Genomic DNA, 17,264 nt, shown 5'->3' with positions numbered 1-17,264 from the left:
TCTGGACCTGATCATCACCTCCACTACGGGGTAGAGACACGCTCTGCCATATTGACCACCAGTCTTTTCGGGAAACATGGTATCCAGTTTCTGATGATGCATGCATGTACAGAGTAGACAGTAGATATGTGAACTGTGCCCTTTTATGGAGCCAAGCAAGGCGGGTCGACAGCTGTCCCTTGGGGGGTGGATAATCTCTGCAGGAAACAGTCGAGCGGGCGGTTTTCCAAGGCGATTTACCGGCGAAATGTTGTTCCGAGTCGGCTCCGCTACCGGATGCCCCACCGCCTTATCAGTTCTGCCACCAAGCTTCCAAAGAGGTTACCAGGCGCTGTCTGAGCTCCAACTTGCACTGTGAAATATTGTCGTTCACTGTCTACTGTTCTATCTCCTGGTCAACTGTCATCACATCATGCTAAGGTAGAGGGCTGCAGCTTCGGCTGCCCTTTCTGTTGCTTCCTTCATCCGGGGCAACAGTTTCAATCTTCCTCAATTTCCGTGCCTACCTCTTCCACGAGTCAACTTTCACCATGCCGGCCAAACAAAAGAAAGGCACCAGGAAGAACGGGCACCTAGCAGCGGAAAAGAAAAAACCGCAACTATCTTCAGATGCGGGCCCTGCAGCTTCTCCGTCCGCCACCATTACAAATTACCGAGAAATCCATGTGAACGAGGCTGAGGCCTTACGTTCAATCTATGCTGATGGCTTTGAATATGTAGAAACTCGACAGTCTGCTTGGAAGGTATGTCTCTGCACCTGTACTCTTGGTGTTCACTCTACCTGTCCCACCAATTCCGGGATTCCCCGCTAATTATGTGTGTTTCGCCGCGGATCAGCAATCTTCCGATATTGCGTTTAAGCTGCACTTAAAGGCATCGTCCAACTGTGAAGTGGGTGTAGACCTGCTTGTTGAACTGCCAGCGACGTACCCCAAAACAGCCCCGAAGCTGACTTTGGAGTGTATTGAAGATTTGCGTGGTGACGCTAAATCTCGCATCCAGAATGTAGTCGTCACAAAACCTACCGAGCTGCTCGGCAATGAAATGATCTATGAGTTGGCCGTCTCGATACAAGACATTCTGGAAGATGCGGCTCTTATGCGCGCACGATCTGACGCAGGTCGAAGCCTAGAAGAGGAACGAAGAGCTCAAGAGGCGGCGGCGCTCCAAAAGGCTGAACGGTTGAAGCAGGAAGAGCTGAGGAAGCAGCAAGAAGCTACAAAAGAGGAAGAAAAGGAATACGAGGCGGCATTCAAGAACCAGATCAAGATCAGACAGCGTGAGAAAGAGCAGAATTACCGTCGGAAGAGCAGGTCCACATTCGAAGACGTTGAGCATCTAGACCCGAGCGACGATACCCCTGGGGCTGTAACTTTTGATAGCCCTATGACAGTCATTGATAACGAAGGGCGGCAGCTAACTTTCAGGGCTGTTTATGGGAGAACTTTGATCAACCATACCCACCACAAAGAGACATTTACCGTGAAACCGGTTGTGCTAGGAGCTACGCACCGTGTTCCGCTCCTGGTACTCAAGGAAATTTTCATCCGCGAGAAGGAGACAAAGATCTCAGACGTTAGACAGAGGATAGGATCAAGTGAGGACAAACTGGAGATTCTCAAGTCTCTTCGCCATCCAAATTTGGTTGATTTCGTCGGCTACAAAATATATAGCCCGCTCGACCCGTACGCTTCTCATGACAATACCTGGCATGTCTCTGCACTGTTTGAGTATGCGAATAAGGGGTCGCTTTCCGAACTCCTCGACATGGTTGGTACTTTGCCAGCAGAGAATGTGAAAGCCTGGATGATTCAGCTCGTCGAGGGCCTCGAATTTTATCACCGCCATAGACTTGTTCACGGGAATATTCATTCTGCGCGTGTCCTGCTCTTTCGGAGCTCAACCGGTAGCACTGTAGTAAAGTTACTTGGAAGCATTGAAGAAGCGTTGCCATTGCCTTCCAGCGCGAAGAGGGCTTTGGATACCTCAAAATCTACTTTCTGGCAACCTCCGGAGCTGATGCAGGACGATGCGAAACCAAGTATTAAGTCTGATGTATGGGATTTGGGTATCGTCTTCCTTCAAATGGGTTTTGGAAAAGATGTCCTGCAACGATATACGTCGGCAAATTCACTTATTACTTCTCTGGATCTCTCCCAACCTCTTCAGGATATGTTGCGCGAACTCTTCCAAGTGGACCCTAAAAAGCGACCAACCGCTTTTCAAATCCATCCTTTCGAGTTTTTCCGGGTGGACTCGCCCCTAATAATGCCAACAGCCACGCCGAATTCAGCACCTCACCCAAGGCGTGCGAGAAGTGATTCCCAAGGGATGCTGCCAGTTTTTTCACGCTATGAGCATGATTTTGACGAGGTGGGCCGTTTAGGTCGAGGCGGATTTGGCCAGGTTGTTAAGGCGAGAAACAAACTCGACGGTCGGTTTTATGCTGTCAAAAAGATATCTCATAAGTCTTCTGCGGCGTTGAAAGACACTCTTTCAGAAATTATGTTGCTCTCCAGACTAAACCACCCCTATGTCGTGCGGTACTATACTGCTTGGCTTGAAGAGGATTATTTTGGCGTTGAAGATGATGCCGTGGAGTCGACTGACCAAGAACTTTCCCATCCAAACATCGAATTTGGCTATAGTACCAGCGGACTCGACTTTATGAGTTCGAAAGGATATCCGAAAATTGAATTTGGTTATGACAGCGACGAACAACCTCCCGACGGTGATGAAAATGGGGAGGGCCGGACCACTTCCAATGGAACCATTCGTGAAGACGATGAAGATTATGACGATAATGATGACGAGCCAACGCAATCAATTACAGGTGAGGAAGGGGATGAACTTCAATTAGTTAACTCCGGAAGTTCACACCAGGTGACTTCGACGCTATATATCCAAATGGAATATTGTGAAAAGCACGTAAGTAAAGGTCATTTTTCTATCTCCTCTCCTATGGCTTTTGACAGTTCTCCTCAGACTCTTCGCGACTTGATTCGGGACGGACTCCATGAAAACGTTGATGCTTCTTGGAGACTCTTTCGGCAGATCCTGGATGGCTTAAATCATATTCATACGCATGGAATTATTCACAGGGATTTGAAACCGGATAACATCTTCTTGGATGTCACCAATAATCCTCGTATCGGAGACTTTGGTCTTGCAACTCGTGGTCAGTTTTCAACGGCTATCCAGTCCTCCTTTGTCCCGGATATTGGTGAGAGCTTCACGCGGAGTATTGGTACAACGTATTATGTGGCCCCGGAGATGAAATCTGCTGCAGATGGCCAGTACAATGAAAAGGTGGACGTGAGTCATTGCCTCCATCTCTCCATTTTAGCATTTCCCAGCCATTTTGCTAATTTAAACAGATGTACTCTCTCGGGATCATATTCTTTGAAATGTGTCACCCTCTCAACACTGCCATGGAGCGGGACCATACCCTTCAGGAAATTAGAAAGAAAGACCATGTGCTCCCTGAAACTTTTGAACTACCGGAAAAGGTTGTCCAGGGGCAGATTATCGAGTCACTCATTAGCCACCGCCCAGGGGAGAGGCCAGCAGCGATAGAGATCCTTCAAAGCGGAAAGATTCCACTACAGGTTGAAGAAGAAATGTTTAGAAAAGCCGTAATGGGTTTACTATCGGATCCAAATTCTGCAGACTACAAAAAGATCCTCTCTGCAATATTCTCACAGCCATCCAACAAATTCGAAGATTTGGCATGGGAAATTGATTCGCGAGAGTCGCCGCCTGCTAACGAAATGGTACTGCAAGGTGCAGTGAAGGATCAGCTAATAGCGATATTCCGGAAACATGGAGCAGTTGAAACCACAAGGCAGACAGTATTTCCTCGCTCTAACCATTATGGGCCTGGAGTTGTCAGACTGTTGGACCCCGATGGGAACCAAGTTCAGCTGCCGTTTGACCTAACACTTCCAAATGCACGGTCCGTCTCCCGTCAACATCCGTCAATCGATAAGATGTTCTCGTTCGGAACTGTCTTCAGGGAAGCACTCCATGGAGGACAGCCACGTGCACACAATGAAGTTGACTTCGATATTGTCTCCCACAATACCCTCGATCTTGCTTTGAAGGAGGCAGAAGCAATCAAGGTTTTGGATGAAATCCTTGATGAGTTTCCGTCTCTGAGAACGGCACAGATGTGTTACCACCTCAATCATTCAGACCTTCTCGATACTATCATCGCGTTTTGCCGCATCAGTTCAAAGCAGAGACCGCTTGTGAAAGAGGTGATCAGCAAGCTCAATGTTGGACATTACACTATGCAAAAGATTCGAACTGAATTGCGCGCTCCTACTATCGGAGTAGCGTCTACATCAATTGATGACTTGGCACGGTTTGACTTCAGAGGTAAGGAATCCATGCCTTTTTTGTTTTGTATTATCCACTAATTAGTGTGCAGATTCTCCCGAAAAAGCTTTGAAGAGACTTCGTTTGATCATGGAAGATACCGAATTTGTCGACAAGCTAACCCCTATCTTTGCTCGCTTGAATGCTGTTATCTCCTACCTGAAGAGGTTTCGTGTTCGACGCAAGATTTATATTAGTCCTCTAAGCAGTGTCAATAATAAATTTTACGGAGGTAGTATCTTGTTCCAGTGCATCTTCGATACGAGGAGAAGGGACGTTTTCGCAGCTGGTGGTCGGTATGATAGTTTGATCCAAGAATTCCGTCCGAAGATAATGTCGTCGCGACCTCAATGCCACGCGGTTGGATTTTATCTCAGCTTCGATAAATTGACGGCATCGATGGCGAATCTCGTCAAAGGCAGAACTAAAGGTTCCTCAAAACACATCTCGGATATCGGTGATATTTGGCGGAAACGCAAGGTAAATAGTGACCACATTTGTCAGTTGCCAGCGCTAATCACCTTTCAGTGTGACGTCCTGGTGGCAAGCTTTGATAGCAATGTCCTCCGAACACTGGCTCTCGATATTTTGTCAGAGCTATGGACACATGATATTAGTGCCGAGTTGGCTATCGATGCCTCGTCCTTGGAAGAACTTCTTGCTCGTTATCGAGACGATAACCACAGCTGGGTGGTTATTGTTAAACAGGACAGTTTAGATCGGGGATTGAAAATTAAGAGTCTCGCTAGAAAGGAAGAATTCGATGTCAGATGTGGCGATCTCGTTGCTTGGATTCGAGCTGAGATTCGTCATCGAAACCAGAAAGAGAAAGCAGAGACTTTAAAATCCACCAAACAGGGAACGCAGGACCCTAATCCTTTGAGTAGGGAGAGAGACATGGACGTTCGAATTATTGCACCAATGCACAAAGGCAAAAAGACAAATCGGCAGAATATGGTTGAGTCCGGTATGTTAAGCTGTTATGTTTGATGTCAAGTTAAGTGTCCTGACAACCGTCATCTTCCGTTTAGCAATACTTCGAGCTCGCGAGACGGCCGACAAGGCACTGGATGGTCCTATCGCAGCTATCGACATCCGTGATGATGTTCTCGAGGCCATTCGCAACACCCGCCTTGCTGATGCGGACGCATGGCGTGTTGTCATTCAAAGCGTTCCATTGGTGGAAAGGAAGTACCTGACCGATCTGCTCAACTTACTGTATGAGCTTGCCAGCGAGAGCAAGGAGCAGGACGGAACCGAACGATACCGAAACGCCTTTATCTACAATTATCGTAATGGTAATTGTGTCTATTATGATTTGACGCTTGGGAAATGATGGATAATCATGTATTTGATGAATTTGATGAATTTTCATGCTTTAGATGAAATAAAGGGTTCAAGGCTATGACAATATGCATTCCGCATCCAGGCTCAATTAGCATAGCTAGTTGTCGGTGCCTATCATACAGTGCTTCGAAACATCAATCGCTTTCATCATCGCTGCCGTAGGCTACCAGAGGGCCAGTATTTTGTGGGGTAGAAGCTTGTATTATATTTGAACCACCATATCCATGCAACGCTGCTAGCGTTGCGCCTGAAAGAATACCTCCGCCTCGGTCTGCTGTAGAACCAGCTGTAGTAAACGTGTGCTGAGCAGTACGGGCATCCTCGATCATATATGGCTGTTCGGGGGCTTCAAGTTGTCGAGTTTCTGCAGCTTCTTCGAGTTCTCTACTCCGAGCGTACCAAACCTCATCGGGAGGTTCGTAGCCCTGCAAGCCGAACCCTCCTTCAATTTTTTTCCTCTTCCTGGCTTCCGGGTCTCTTCCTTCTATTTCCGCCACAAAATCAGCCGGCAGAGCTCTTCGAATGGCCTCTGCTGCTTGTTCATCGATTCGTTGGGCCTCGCGCTTCTGAGCTGCCGGATTCGGATCCACAGTAGCCCAGCGCACGTTCAAAATCTCATTATGATCCAGACTCTGGTGCGCCATAGCCTCCTTGGCAAATTGCGAATTTGCTTCGTTACTATACGTAACGAATGCAACACCTCTATTGTTAAGAACTCGGATTCGATCGATCTGACCCCATTCGGAGAAATGTCTCGCAACGACTTCTTCAATGTCGTCTGTAACGTGTATCCTTCCCACATATAGCGTTCTATTCTGTCTCATAAAGCTTCCCACGCCACCCATGTCATCGCGGTAATCACTGAACTTGTCTCGACCAAAGCAGTCGACGTTCGGATTGAATAGATCATGTATGCCCGGCAATCGGTGTAGGTATTCGCATTCATGGCCCTTCGGACAAACCCCTCGCGCGAAGTATAAACAGAAAAATGACCCGGTCACTTTATCTGCACGTGTATACCCACTATCCGTAGCTATAGAGCATCGCGAAGGCGCTTTGTGTTTCGAGAGATACTTGTCTTCGCGATCGCCACCAGACCATTTGTTATACCAAATGTTGTAGATCGTACCGGTTTGAGGAGGTGGCTCCGATTTGATTGTGGCCGGGTCGATTTGAACGCGAGCAGGCCGTCTCTTGCGGCGGATTATCCGCTTTGTTTTCTTCTCTGGGTCTTCGGAGGCTGCTGTACTGGTTAGGGCGGTGTCGGATTGCTTGGTCAGGGCGGAAGTCGTTGGCGCGTCATTTTCAGGGTCAGCAACAACACCGGGGGAGTTCGCAGGGAGAGTGGCTGAAACAGAAGGTATCGAGTCTGTAGATGCCATTTCTGTGTCGACAAGCCGTGCTTGAATCTGAGGTGTCTGAATTCTCCAGACGAGCCCTGCGCAGCTACAGCTCCCAAGATGAGCGATCGAAGCTCAGCTTACATAAGCAAACTCCGCCAATACAGGCCTTGGACTGGGTCAAGATGACATTAGAAATTCGATCGAGGGGTAGCCTATCGCTTGAATGATATTTATTCCAAGTTATTTGCAACAGTCATTGAAAGTCATTTTCCAGTTGTATTGTTGATCCTCGGGTGGCTGTGGTAACTGACAGTGGACCGTCAAAATGGTGAACATCACGGATAGGATCAAGGAGTGAGACCTGCCCTGCGCTAGAGATATGGCAAACTCCAAGGGTTCTAATAGATTACTTGACATTAGGATTGAGGATGAGATGCGGAGGACGCAAAGTACGTGTTATATTATCTTACAAAGTAATATATGCTAACCGAAGCCATAGAGAACAAGGCGACTGGTGCGTTATGAGGAGCATCCAGTCTTGCAGCAGATTAGCATATTGACCTTTCGCAGAATACCATCTTGGTCTTTTGAAGGGGTGCGTACTGCAGAGCTGCTTACTTTTTGTCATTAAGTCGACCTTTCCATGCATGGGACCAGGCCAAGCCGGATGACTGCTAGTCACCTGGATGAATTGAATTGAAAATCTCTACCAAAGCAGCCACGGATACCTGCATTAACATATCTGCCCGTGGATATGGGGGATGCCTTAGTTCAGTGTTTAAACCGATCTGACGGATTGCCACGATGATACAGGAAGCTCGCTCGACTACGTGCACAGCTGCTCGAGCCCACAGCTGGTTCTGGGTCCAGCGGCGGAACGGGCTTCGATGTCAGCAAGAGCGGCGATGCAAGAATTTCACTGGTGGGATTTCCATCTGTTGGAAAATCGACATTCTTATCGAAGATTACAAAAACGAAAAGTGAAGTCGCTGCATACTCTTTCACAACCTTAACGGCTATCCCGGGCGTACTTGAATACGGAGGAGCAGAGATTCAAGTGCTTGATCTTCCTGGAATTATTGAGGGTGCCGCTGAGGGGAAAGGAAGAGGAAGACAGGTCATATCCGCTGCAAAAGTAAGTCCTTTAAAAGTTGATAATCGTTTTAGGCGGGATCACTAAGATAAGTACACAGACTAGTGACCTGATTTTAATGGTCCTTGACGCGACAAAACGTGCTGAGCAAAGAGCACTCTTGGAAGCCGAATTGGAGGCTGTTGGGATCCGGTTGAATCGTGAACCACCGTAAGTTTGGACCGACGTTTGGCTAATATCTCTCCTACATAAAGGACTGACAATATTGGATAGAAATATTTACTTGAAGGTGAAGAAAGCCGGTGGAATGAAAATTACTTTCCAGAATCCCCCCAAAAATTTGGATGAAAAGATGCTCTACAATATCCTTCGAGATTATAAGATTTTGAATTGCGAAGTCCTAGTTCGGGATGAAAACGGTTTGTCTCAGACCCCTTCACAACCCAATTGGTAATTAGCTAATAATCCATAAGCTACGGTTGATGATTTTATAGACGTTATCATGAAAGACCACAGGAAGTACATCAAGTGGTAAGATTTGTTTGACAATGGCGATGGTAAAGGGCTAACATCTCCATAGCTTATATGTTTATAACAAGATAGACAGTGTCAGCGTTGACTTCCTTGATAAACTAGCTCGAGAACCTAATACGTGCGTGATGAGCTGTGAGTTAGACCTAGGAGTCCAGGATGTCATCGATAGATGCTGGGAGGAGTTGCGGTTGATTCGAATATATACCAAGCGGTACGTAACCTCGCTACCTACACCAGCTCCGGGCTGTGCCATGGCTAACGGGATGATTCCAGAAAGGGAGTTGAGCCTGACTTCAGCGAGGCGCTCATTGTTAGGAATAATTCAACCATCGAAGATGTCTGTGACCAAATCCATCGCTCACTCAAAGAAACATTCAAGTATGCGCTCGTGTGGGGACAAAGCGCGATGCATGTGCCCCAAAGAGTCGGACTGAGTCATGCTGTTGCAGACGAGGACGTTGTGTCGATTGTTACTAAATAGTTGTTGTAATTTGCAGCGGCATCAACGGTTTGCTCTGATGACAAGAAATCCTTATACAACATATTTTAGTTGATGATAGACTGCGGGCTTCATCCACGCCTGTCAGTCTCCAAGGCTCATCTGCTGGCAAACACAGCCAATTCCCCCATAAGCCATTCAATTCCGTAGTACTTGCGAAATACACCGTCGAATAAACAATGATTCACATCGAGTTCAACGCACCATTTCAACACAGAATACGAAGTTCTGTTATCACCCATATTTTGATAGAACCTTCGCGAAGGTTCGATGGCTTCGCTGCCGGTGTCACATTAACCATGTCTTCTCAAAAGCAATGAGAACCATCCTCTTGCTTGCCCTTCAACAAATAGCATCCCTACATCTTGGATGTATCTTCTTGCTAATTTCCCGTGAGATAAAATAGAAAATTGTTTGCTTTTTACTCCCAGGGCTCTGACATCACCAAACCTTAAATCTCCCCTCACCGGCTGGAACCATTGACTTTGGTGACACTTGTGACCAAGTTCAACACCTTGCTCTCGTCCAATTTCGAGCAGCAGATTTAGTTCTTTTCCTTTAACGCAGACTACTCTCGTCCGAAATATTAATATCAAGACAATTCAGCAGCCATGGTTGCTGAAACCAAGCTCTATGATTCTCTTGGGGTTCAGCCAAGTGCTTCACAAGATGAGATCAAGAAAGCCTACAAGTATGCACAGCTTCCCAGCAATGTATTTTTTCACAATTGCTATTTTACTAATATATTTGTCTTTTTAGAAAACAAGCATTGAAATGGCACCCAGACAAGAACAGAGACAGCCCTCAAGCGTCTGAGAAATTTAAAGGTGAGTGACTATTCCATCCTGTGGGTGGAGTAGCTAAGCTGAGATTCTCAACCCTTTGCTAACCAGCAGGATAGAGGTCTCCCAAGCCTACGAAGTCCTTTCTGATCCCGAGAAACGCAAAGTCTACGATCAATATGGCTTAGAATTCTTACTTCGCGGCGGCGCCGAAGCTCCGCCCGGAGGCCCTGGCGGAATGCCTTTCGAAGGAGGCATGCCCGGCGGATTCCAAGGGTTTGGCGGAATGCCCGGTGGAACACGGACATTCCACTTTTCAACTTCAGGTGGACCCGGAGGATTTAAGTTCAGCGACCCAGAGGACATATTTTCCGGATTTGCTCGCTCGGGTGGCTTTGGCGGCGAAGGCCCCGATATATTCTCGATTTTTAATGGCCTAGGTGGAGGTATGGGAGGAGGAGGGGGTGGTGGTGGAGCATTCCGAGCCGCGGGTGGTGGACAGCCTCGATTTAGACCTTCAGCTGAGGCGAGACGGCCGCCCACGCCTGAAGTCACCACTGTCGAGAAACAGCTTCCGGTTGCTCTGGAGGATATCTTTAAAGGCGTACACAAGAAGATGAAAATTAAAAGAAAGACCTTTGATGAAAGAACAGGGAAGAGAAGCGTGGAGGACAAGATCTTGGAATTCGACATTAAGCCCGGCTTAAAAGCGGGTAGTAAGATCAAGTTCAAGGGCGTAGGAGATCAGGAAGAAGGAGGAACACAGGACCTCCATTTCATCATTCAGGAGGTAAGTTTACTTGAAACTAGAATGATACTCTTTGAATACAGGCTAACACTAACGCTTTTGCTATTTAGAAAGAGCATCCCTGGCTGAAACGTGTTGGAGACGACCTGGTTACCACCGTCGAAATCAGCCTTAAAGAAGCATTGACCGGCTGGAGCCATACCGTGACCACCATTGATGGAAAGCAGCTGCGGGTTTCTGGGAGCGGACCTACACAACCGGGCTATGAAGAAGTATTCCCACATCAGGGCATGCCGAAACCAAAAGATCCTACCCAGCGAGGCAACTTTATTGTTCAAATCAAGGTGAAATTCCCGACTAGCCTAACGTCAGCGCAAAAGGCGAAACTCAAAGAAATTCTTTGAAAGCCCACAACTCCAGATACACCTATTTATTCTATTTGCATATTATAATGAAAGTGAACATGAAGGGATGCATGCTATGGTGTTTAGGGCGAGGATTTGAGAGTTTCTTGGCGGACTTGTTGACAGTTGTTCTATGTTCCTTTTAGTTTCAATTCTACCTGACATGTACTCCGTACTCCGTACAAATGGCCCTGTTTTGGATCCAGGTTGAACATATTTCCAAGACTTCATAGTCAAAGTTAACCCAGTAGATACTCTGTCAGAACTGGTACATAGCTACTACTAAATGAAGTTCTTCCTCCAATGAACCACAAAGTTGAAAACTTGAGAAGCAAGCACTTGTCACTGGTAAATGGAAACATAATGCTATTTCTATCACAGATGCGGCGCCTGAAGGCTGTGTCCCTGCGCCCTCACCCCCTCTGGCTTTTAATCTCTTCCGTCAAGCGGCCCATTCTGCTCTTAGCTGACGTCATATAATTAGTTAACTAACTTAACTACGGAGTAGGTTGATGGATGTTAGTTTATTGTTTGCCCTGTTTGCTTCGGCGCATAATGTTTGCCGTGTTTGCATGCTGGTGCGCGACTTTCGACGCCCTAGCAGAGCTGGCTGCATGATCACCATCACCGCTGCTTCGCCATTTGGGATTCGCAGAGCACAGCTGATGCAAAATGAAACGAAGAGTCACTTTTATCCATGAAGGAGAGGGAGAGTTTGACCCGCAACAGGCCCATCTCGATTCCACCTCCCTGACATTACGATCCTTACGCGGAGCCCGGCAAGAGAGGTTAACGTTTGGCTTCGAGGAGCTCCCAAATGAGGTATGGGAGCTTGCCTTGTGATGATTGGTAAACTACTAATAATATAAACAGTTCCAGCAAGTTCTAAGCCAATGCGTTGAATTGCATATCCGGTGGGTATCGGAGTACCCATACTCAGCCATCACACCTTTCACAAGTAGGCTACCTCCGGGCCTACATATTATTCTCTCAGCCTTGACTTCTAATCGATCGTACGTTGCCTATTAACTTCTATGGCACCTTTCATGTCTAACCTGCTTGTATTTAGTAAACACCTGTGCCCCTTGTTACAGAAGACCTTCGACACTAGCCTGAATTGCACCATCCCGGAGGTAAGGTCCTCAAACATAGGATCTGTGAGCCAAACTGATATAATTTCTTTTTACCTGCTCCTCTTCCTAGACTTCTTTTATAGCTCCAAGCAGTGTAACAAAGTCGGGCGCATTGCCCTCCCTCCAGTTTTATCAGCTCCTCCCCTCGCTCGATCAGCTGGCTACGTATATCCAGGAAGCAATATGCTCGAATCAAAGCACTGAATGTCGAGATAGCGCTGCTATAATTCGTTTCGCAGATACCCTTGATATAGATTACGATCGTGTGTTAAATTCGTTTGTTGTCACGGTATATTGGTCCAAATCAGTCGCGAACGGAGGGTGGAAAGATACAATTCACAGCAATAATTCGAGCAAAGACAAAATAGACGTGGGTATCCTAGCGCCGCAACAACCTTTAGATCCAGACGAGATTCGAATTGGTGGACTTTTGGCTGTGGTTGGGCGGGATAAAGAATTCAGTATGTCTTTCCAGAATACATTCGGACAACGAGGTACTGACGGCTAAAACAGAGCCAACTCTCTTTTCCTTTCCTTCCCGTCATCATTCTCTACCAAACTCTTCGACATACAAGGCTCAATTAGCTTCACCCACCGGCCTCCATCCAACACTGCGTCTCTCCATTTCTCGATCTGCGCTCTCACCACCTCCATCTCCGCCTAAAACTACGTGTAGATTATACACGTACATCACTCTCCCGTCGTATATCTTCCCAGACGAATACCAACTGTCCACCACTGATCCTCTTTTCCTCCAATCACACAACATCCGCGGTCTCCATCATGTTGCTGGAGAAACTGATCTGGAAGCGCCGGACTGGACAACTCGTCGCTGGGGTTCACATCTTCTCGTGGAGCTAGCCACATCAAATTCAGATGATGCTAGTGACTGGACAAGCACCATTCCATTGCATCTTCGCTATCTCCATCCTTCCGAATCTGGCTACCACAACGTCTCTCTTCCCTGGCCCGTTGTCTTTTGGGCATGCGAGTCCGAGGATCAGGGTAAAATGGATGTTAACCCATTCGATCGGGTGAAATTGAGCTGGGATGATTTCTTTGGCCCGAAAACATTTTTCTATCAATTTCATCCCTCTCCTCGACCGGTAACGGGTGATGCAACGCGTGAAGAGTTGAAACTAGTCGAAACTATTCAAGTCCCCGTGTTACAAGTGGACGAGGATAACCAGTCGATCACTAATCAAGCTAAGCAGATCGAACTCGGCACTGTTGTCGTTGTTGTGGCAGGATTTCTATGGATATTGTGGAGGCTGGGTGCCGTTTTCAAAATCTCAGGGATTAGAGCCAACCGTGGCCAGAGAACTCGAGAAACTGAGAAGAAGACTCAATAATAATCTCCTATATTAAGCCTAATAATGGAGGGAAGAATATAGGTCGTAAATTTTATATAATTTTTTTCGTTTGTTTCTCAGCGATATGGGACGTCGTTACCCTCTACCCTAACTAGCGGTTTAGATGGGACATAGAAGTTAGATGATAACTCAGATATCATTGGTAACTGCGTGTGGCCAGTAATTACTCTAACATAAGCTTCATAGAAAACATGGCGATTATCATGCAATATTAATCAGAAAAAACAATCTGAAAAAGAGTCCCAAAAACCGACGGCCAAAGTTGAGGAAGCAAACCCAATGGTAAGAAACTCCGTGTTGTTTTTTTTCGCAAAATTTTTTATCAGTGCAAAATGTAAAAAGCGGGGAAAAGAATCAAGGGAAAAAGAAAAAGGAGCATAAAGAAAGAAAAGGAAAGGGTGACAGTGCGAATGCATCCCAAAGAAACAAGAAAAATAAGCAATCGAACACTCGCCAGTAACACCCATACATAACAAGGCGCATTCCATGACACTCATACATTAAACTCGGTAACCATATGATCCCACAATGAAGGGAGCCAGAGGCTCACAGTTGAGAAATGTTGAGGGCGGTAAAAGCTCAGCGGCTATTGGGGAAAAGAGGAAGATGTGCTAGCGAGAGAGGTAGGAACATGAACAAAGAATAAAAAGGTACGTATGTGGTTCGGAAATGATACAAGGTACTAATATGGAGGGTATTGTCAAAACACTGCAAGCCAAAGCCCCGCCCGGCTTGGGTTAAAACTGTTGCGCTAAATGCAGACGCGCGCCCTGGCCATGACCAACCATGCTGGCGTGCTGTTTAAATGTGCGCAGATATTCATAGGGATGTATATCCAGTTTATGCCGGGTTCCCCCAATTTTGATAAGCCAAAACATGACTGTCCAACTGAAAACATCAAAAATTGAGGAATTCAACAGTGTTGCAGCGTAATCGGGCCTCATAGACGAGCAGGTTTCACAAACAAAGGTAATGCAAACCTCGAGGTAAAGGTGGCGAAAGGGAAAGATGTAAAATGGGCGTGTTGACGAGAGGCTGAGTCGTGTCGCGTAACTCCGTGGCACATTTTTGGCCAAGATTCCAAAGAACATAACCATAACCACACGACAAATCCGTAAAGCAGCAATAAAACACACGAGAAAAACCAAGCAGCACACGTACTCAATCATGGATCATTCAGGCGTAGGTCACGTCAAACAACCACCACATCACCTTCAGCATCAGCCGGGTCTGAAATTGTCATGTCGGCGTATTTGCTTCCGGAAAGGAGCATGGAATCGTCATCCAAAGCGATAGCGCTATCATCATTATTCAAGCTAGCTCGTCCGACCACCACCTCCGATTCACCCGTAGCTGTCACCGCATTCTCAGGGTTTGGGGCAATTGAAGAGTCCGCTGAACCGTTCGTCTGCTCAAGGATCGCCGGGGGCTGACTCGTGGCCGATTCCGAGTTTAGTAAAAACTGGCGTAATGCTTTTGGAGAATAGTGCATAAATCCTCCCTTTTCCGCTTGCCATTGTATCATTTCCATAAAGAAAACCTTTGTCATCCACCAAGCACTAAAACTTTCAGCACCTTCGAGGGTGAATCGGTGAAGAATAGCCGTCCACATGGCATCTGCCTTGTCGATTATGCATTGAGGAGCATGGCCTGGGAACATTTTTGGAAGTCCTAGAATAAACGCGATCCAGCGATCTGGGAAATTCGTATAGTCGCGGCCTTCCGTAGTGGTGTAAGTAAACTTCTGGAATCCCAACTCTTGATCATAGAGCTCAACTTCGGGTGGGGGTGCATCGAGAGGACTCAGTAACGTTTTGACATGTTCCTTGAAGATATCAACAATTCCTTGTAACGAACAACGAGGAATTCTTGCTTTGCAAATCATGTCCGTTATATTCAAGAATGAATGGAATTCCTCCCACATTTTTGTTCGGTTTTCAATATGGCAGAGCCAGGCGGCTGCGGAATTCGCAGACTGATTCACTTCCAACATCCGCTTCACAAGGTGACAGAAGAGACGAGCAGGGACGAGGCGCGCAGTGGATACGTGCTCGGGCTGTGACTTAAATGTATCCTCAATGTGTGGGACAAGACGCCGTGAAATTGAAGTGAAGGCCTTTACGACGGGTTCTGGGACGACTTGCGTAGTCAAAGGAGCAATGAATGCTACCATCTTCTGGTACATGAGCCAGTCGCATTCCTCAATCCATGGAGCCATATCGGGATGAATGAGAAGCTTATGAACGGGGACGGTAAGGGTGCCTTGAAATGCGGAAATGTGTCGAAAAAGATTCTTCTCTTTGCAGAACCTGAAGCTATCGATCACAGAAATGCAATGTGATCTATAGAGAGCCATGAGGGCACCAGCAACATCCGAATCAGACCCTGGCGGCAGGTAGCTATGAATGCTTGGTAGCTGCAAGGTTTCATTATCACCAGCAGGGGATTCCTCTGCAGACTCAAAGTGAAGAATCAGATGGAGCTTCTCCTGGGCTGACATGGCTGAGAAATCAACATCTGAAATAGAGCCAGGATGAGAAGCATAAGATGAATGACATCCACAGTTTTGATGAGAGTGTGAACACGTCTGAGGATGTGGTGAGTGAGACACGTTGGCAAGTCGCGTCTTTGTTGTCTCCAAATGACTCTGAGTAGAGCTTGTGCTAGAACATTCGATGTTAGGATCAGACGCAAACTCTTCACAGAAACAAAAATTTCATACCTCATCCTGTGACTCTCCTGAGTGTTTTCGCCGGTAGTTGCCGTAGTCTGGTCCACAACGTCTTTCCCGTTCACATCAGGTTTTGGCTCAGATTCTATGATCGATAAATCCACATAATGGTACTTTGATTCTCCTCGAACACCAAGACGTCGAGTCTGTACGTTAGGAAATATGATACGAACTAGCTTGCCAAAGGATGCTGGATTGAGAACCGAGACACGTTCCGTCCCACATTTATCAGCATAGCAGCAATATACCCTATCCCTGCGGACTGATCCAGTGCTTTTACGACAGTTTTCTCGCAACCTGGATGAATATCAGCGGGTAGCCTCCAACTTTGTCTGGAGTTCACATACCAGATCATAGCGAATACCTGCTTGACCTTCTCTGATTTGCCACCGGCTCCTTCATGCTTCTGCACTTCTGCGGCCATTTGGCGTAGGGTATACCCGTCATATTGTCGAAGAAGTCTTCTCAGCTCGTTGTCATTTGCAATTGACGAACTTGTTCCTCTCTTCTTGCGCGGACCTTGCTCGGAGCCTTCATGATCTTCTATGATATGATCGGGAATTTGATTTTCTACACCGTCAAAGAGATTCGGATAATGAGTTGGATGCATCTCTGCCGTCATGCCATGTTGGGATAGCTCTGGAGGCAGCCCATGTGCTGCAACATTATGCACATGGATATCGTGGCCCTGATAGTGGACGTCCATACGAGGCTTAACAGAGTTGTGGTTTTCCTGCAGGGCAGGATCAAGTAGGGTCCCAGGGTTGGAATTGGCAAGCTGGTCACCAAATCGCATTAGCATTTCTTCAGGATTGCCATGGTAAACCGACTGCGACGGCCCAAACTGAGAACGCATGTAAGGTTCGTATCCTTCAGGTACTTGTTGCTCAGGCATGT

General features: G+C 46.9%; 7 protein-coding genes across 7 annotated transcripts; 4 read left to right on the top strand and 3 right to left on the bottom strand.

Moving 5' to 3' along the window:
- Positions 1-490: 490 nt before the first annotated feature.
- Positions 491-7,118, top strand: D8B26_005790 (uncharacterized protein). Its single transcript, XM_003069337.2, has 7 exons — positions 491-743; positions 838-2,928; positions 2,986-3,315; positions 3,378-4,380; positions 4,433-4,860; positions 4,909-5,347; positions 5,412-7,118. The coding sequence occupies exons 1-7, from the start codon at positions 531-533 to the stop codon at positions 5,714-5,716; spliced, it is 4,809 nt and encodes a 1,602-aa protein (XP_003069383.1). The 5' UTR covers positions 491-530; the 3' UTR covers positions 5,717-7,118.
- CWC2 (Pre-mRNA-splicing factor) lies at positions 5,862-7,109 on the bottom strand (the record flags this gene model as incomplete). The annotated part of the gene is made up of 1 exon (XM_003069336.2): positions 5,862-7,109. The coding sequence occupies one exon, from the start codon at positions 7,107-7,109 to the stop codon at positions 5,862-5,864; it is 1,248 nt and encodes a 415-aa protein (XP_003069382.1).
- A 152-nt stretch (positions 7,119-7,270) lies between the features above and the next one.
- RBG2 (Ribosome-interacting GTPase 2) lies at positions 7,271-9,248 on the top strand. Its single transcript, XM_066124995.1, has 10 exons — positions 7,271-7,424; positions 7,491-7,519; positions 7,570-7,584; positions 7,641-7,665; positions 7,884-8,205; positions 8,264-8,373; positions 8,437-8,582; positions 8,637-8,694; positions 8,744-8,908; positions 8,971-9,248. The coding sequence occupies exons 1-10, from the start codon at positions 7,396-7,398 to the stop codon at positions 9,176-9,178; spliced, it is 1,107 nt and encodes a 368-aa protein (XP_065981076.1). The 5' UTR covers positions 7,271-7,395; the 3' UTR covers positions 9,179-9,248.
- Positions 9,249-9,600: 352 nt separating this feature from the next.
- D8B26_005787 (uncharacterized protein) lies at positions 9,601-11,367 on the top strand. Its single transcript, XM_003069334.2, has 4 exons — positions 9,601-9,887; positions 9,956-10,023; positions 10,098-10,768; positions 10,837-11,367. Exons 1-4 carry the CDS (start codon positions 9,808-9,810, stop codon positions 11,128-11,130), a joined length of 1,113 nt encoding a protein of 370 aa, XP_003069380.1. The 5' UTR covers positions 9,601-9,807; the 3' UTR covers positions 11,131-11,367.
- Positions 11,368-11,802: 435 nt separating this feature from the next.
- PBN1 (protease B nonderepressible form) lies at positions 11,803-13,729 on the top strand (the record flags this gene model as incomplete). Its single annotated transcript, XM_003069333.2, has 5 exons — positions 11,803-11,952; positions 12,004-12,143; positions 12,200-12,263; positions 12,334-12,724; positions 12,777-13,729. 5 exons carry the CDS (start codon positions 11,803-11,805, stop codon positions 13,613-13,615), a joined length of 1,584 nt encoding a protein of 527 aa, XP_003069379.2. The 3' UTR covers positions 13,616-13,729.
- A 1,001-nt stretch (positions 13,730-14,730) lies between these two features.
- D8B26_005785 (uncharacterized protein) lies at positions 14,731-16,363 on the bottom strand (the record flags this gene model as incomplete). Its single annotated transcript, XM_003069332.2, has 2 exons — positions 14,731-16,299; positions 16,359-16,363. 2 exons carry the CDS (start codon positions 16,361-16,363, stop codon positions 14,829-14,831), a joined length of 1,476 nt encoding a protein of 491 aa, XP_003069378.2. The 3' UTR covers positions 14,731-14,828.
- Positions 16,364-16,539: 176 nt separating this feature from the next.
- Positions 16,540-17,262, bottom strand: D8B26_005784 (uncharacterized protein; the record flags this gene model as incomplete). The annotated part of the gene is made up of 1 exon (XM_066124994.1): positions 16,540-17,262. The coding sequence occupies one exon, from the start codon at positions 17,260-17,262 to the stop codon at positions 16,540-16,542; it is 723 nt and encodes a 240-aa protein (XP_065981075.1).
- Between the last annotated feature and the right edge of the window lie 2 nt (positions 17,263-17,264).

The sequence above is a fragment of the Coccidioides posadasii genome, chromosome 3, assembly GCF_018416015.2.
Source record: "Coccidioides posadasii str. Silveira chromosome 3, complete sequence".
NCBI classification, from domain to species: domain Eukaryota; kingdom Fungi; phylum Ascomycota; class Eurotiomycetes; order Onygenales; family Onygenaceae; genus Coccidioides; species Coccidioides posadasii.
The sequence above is the reverse complement of the archived record's forward strand: the minus strand, read 5'-3'. Positions and strand labels throughout refer to the sequence as shown.

What these genes read in the sequence shown, in the direction of transcription:
- RBG2 (XM_066124995.1), top strand. Translation starts at nt 7,396, where the DNA reads ATGGTGAACATCACGGATAGGATCAAGGA. An exon ending in CATCTTGGTCTTTTGAAGGG is followed by an intron (nt 7,666 to 7,883) that starts GTGCGTACTGCA and finishes ACGATGATACAG; the next exon opens with GAAGCTCGCTCGACTACGTG. An exon ending in CGGTTGAATCGTGAACCACC is followed by an intron (nt 8,374 to 8,436) that starts GTAAGTTTGGAC and finishes AATATTGGATAG; the next exon opens with AAATATTTACTTGAAGGTGA.
- D8B26_005790 (XM_003069337.2), top strand. Translation starts at nt 531, where the DNA reads ATGCCGGCCAAACAAAAGAAAGGCACCAGGAAGAACGGGCACCTAGCA. An exon ending in GGCACGGTTTGACTTCAGAG is followed by an intron (nt 4,381 to 4,432) that starts GTAAGGAATCCA and finishes ATTAGTGTGCAG; the next exon opens with ATTCTCCCGAAAAAGCTTTG. An exon ending in GCAGAATATGGTTGAGTCCG is followed by an intron (nt 5,348 to 5,411) that starts GTATGTTAAGCT and finishes TCTTCCGTTTAG; the next exon opens with CAATACTTCGAGCTCGCGAG.
- D8B26_005787 (XM_003069334.2), top strand. Translation starts at nt 9,808, where the DNA reads ATGGTTGCTGAAACCAAGCTCTATGATTCTCTTGGGGTTCAGCCAAGT. An exon ending in AGCGTCTGAGAAATTTAAAG is followed by an intron (nt 10,024 to 10,097) that starts GTGAGTGACTAT and finishes CCAGCAGGATAG; the next exon opens with AGGTCTCCCAAGCCTACGAA. An exon ending in TCCATTTCATCATTCAGGAG is followed by an intron (nt 10,769 to 10,836) that starts GTAAGTTTACTT and finishes TTTGCTATTTAG; the next exon opens with AAAGAGCATCCCTGGCTGAA.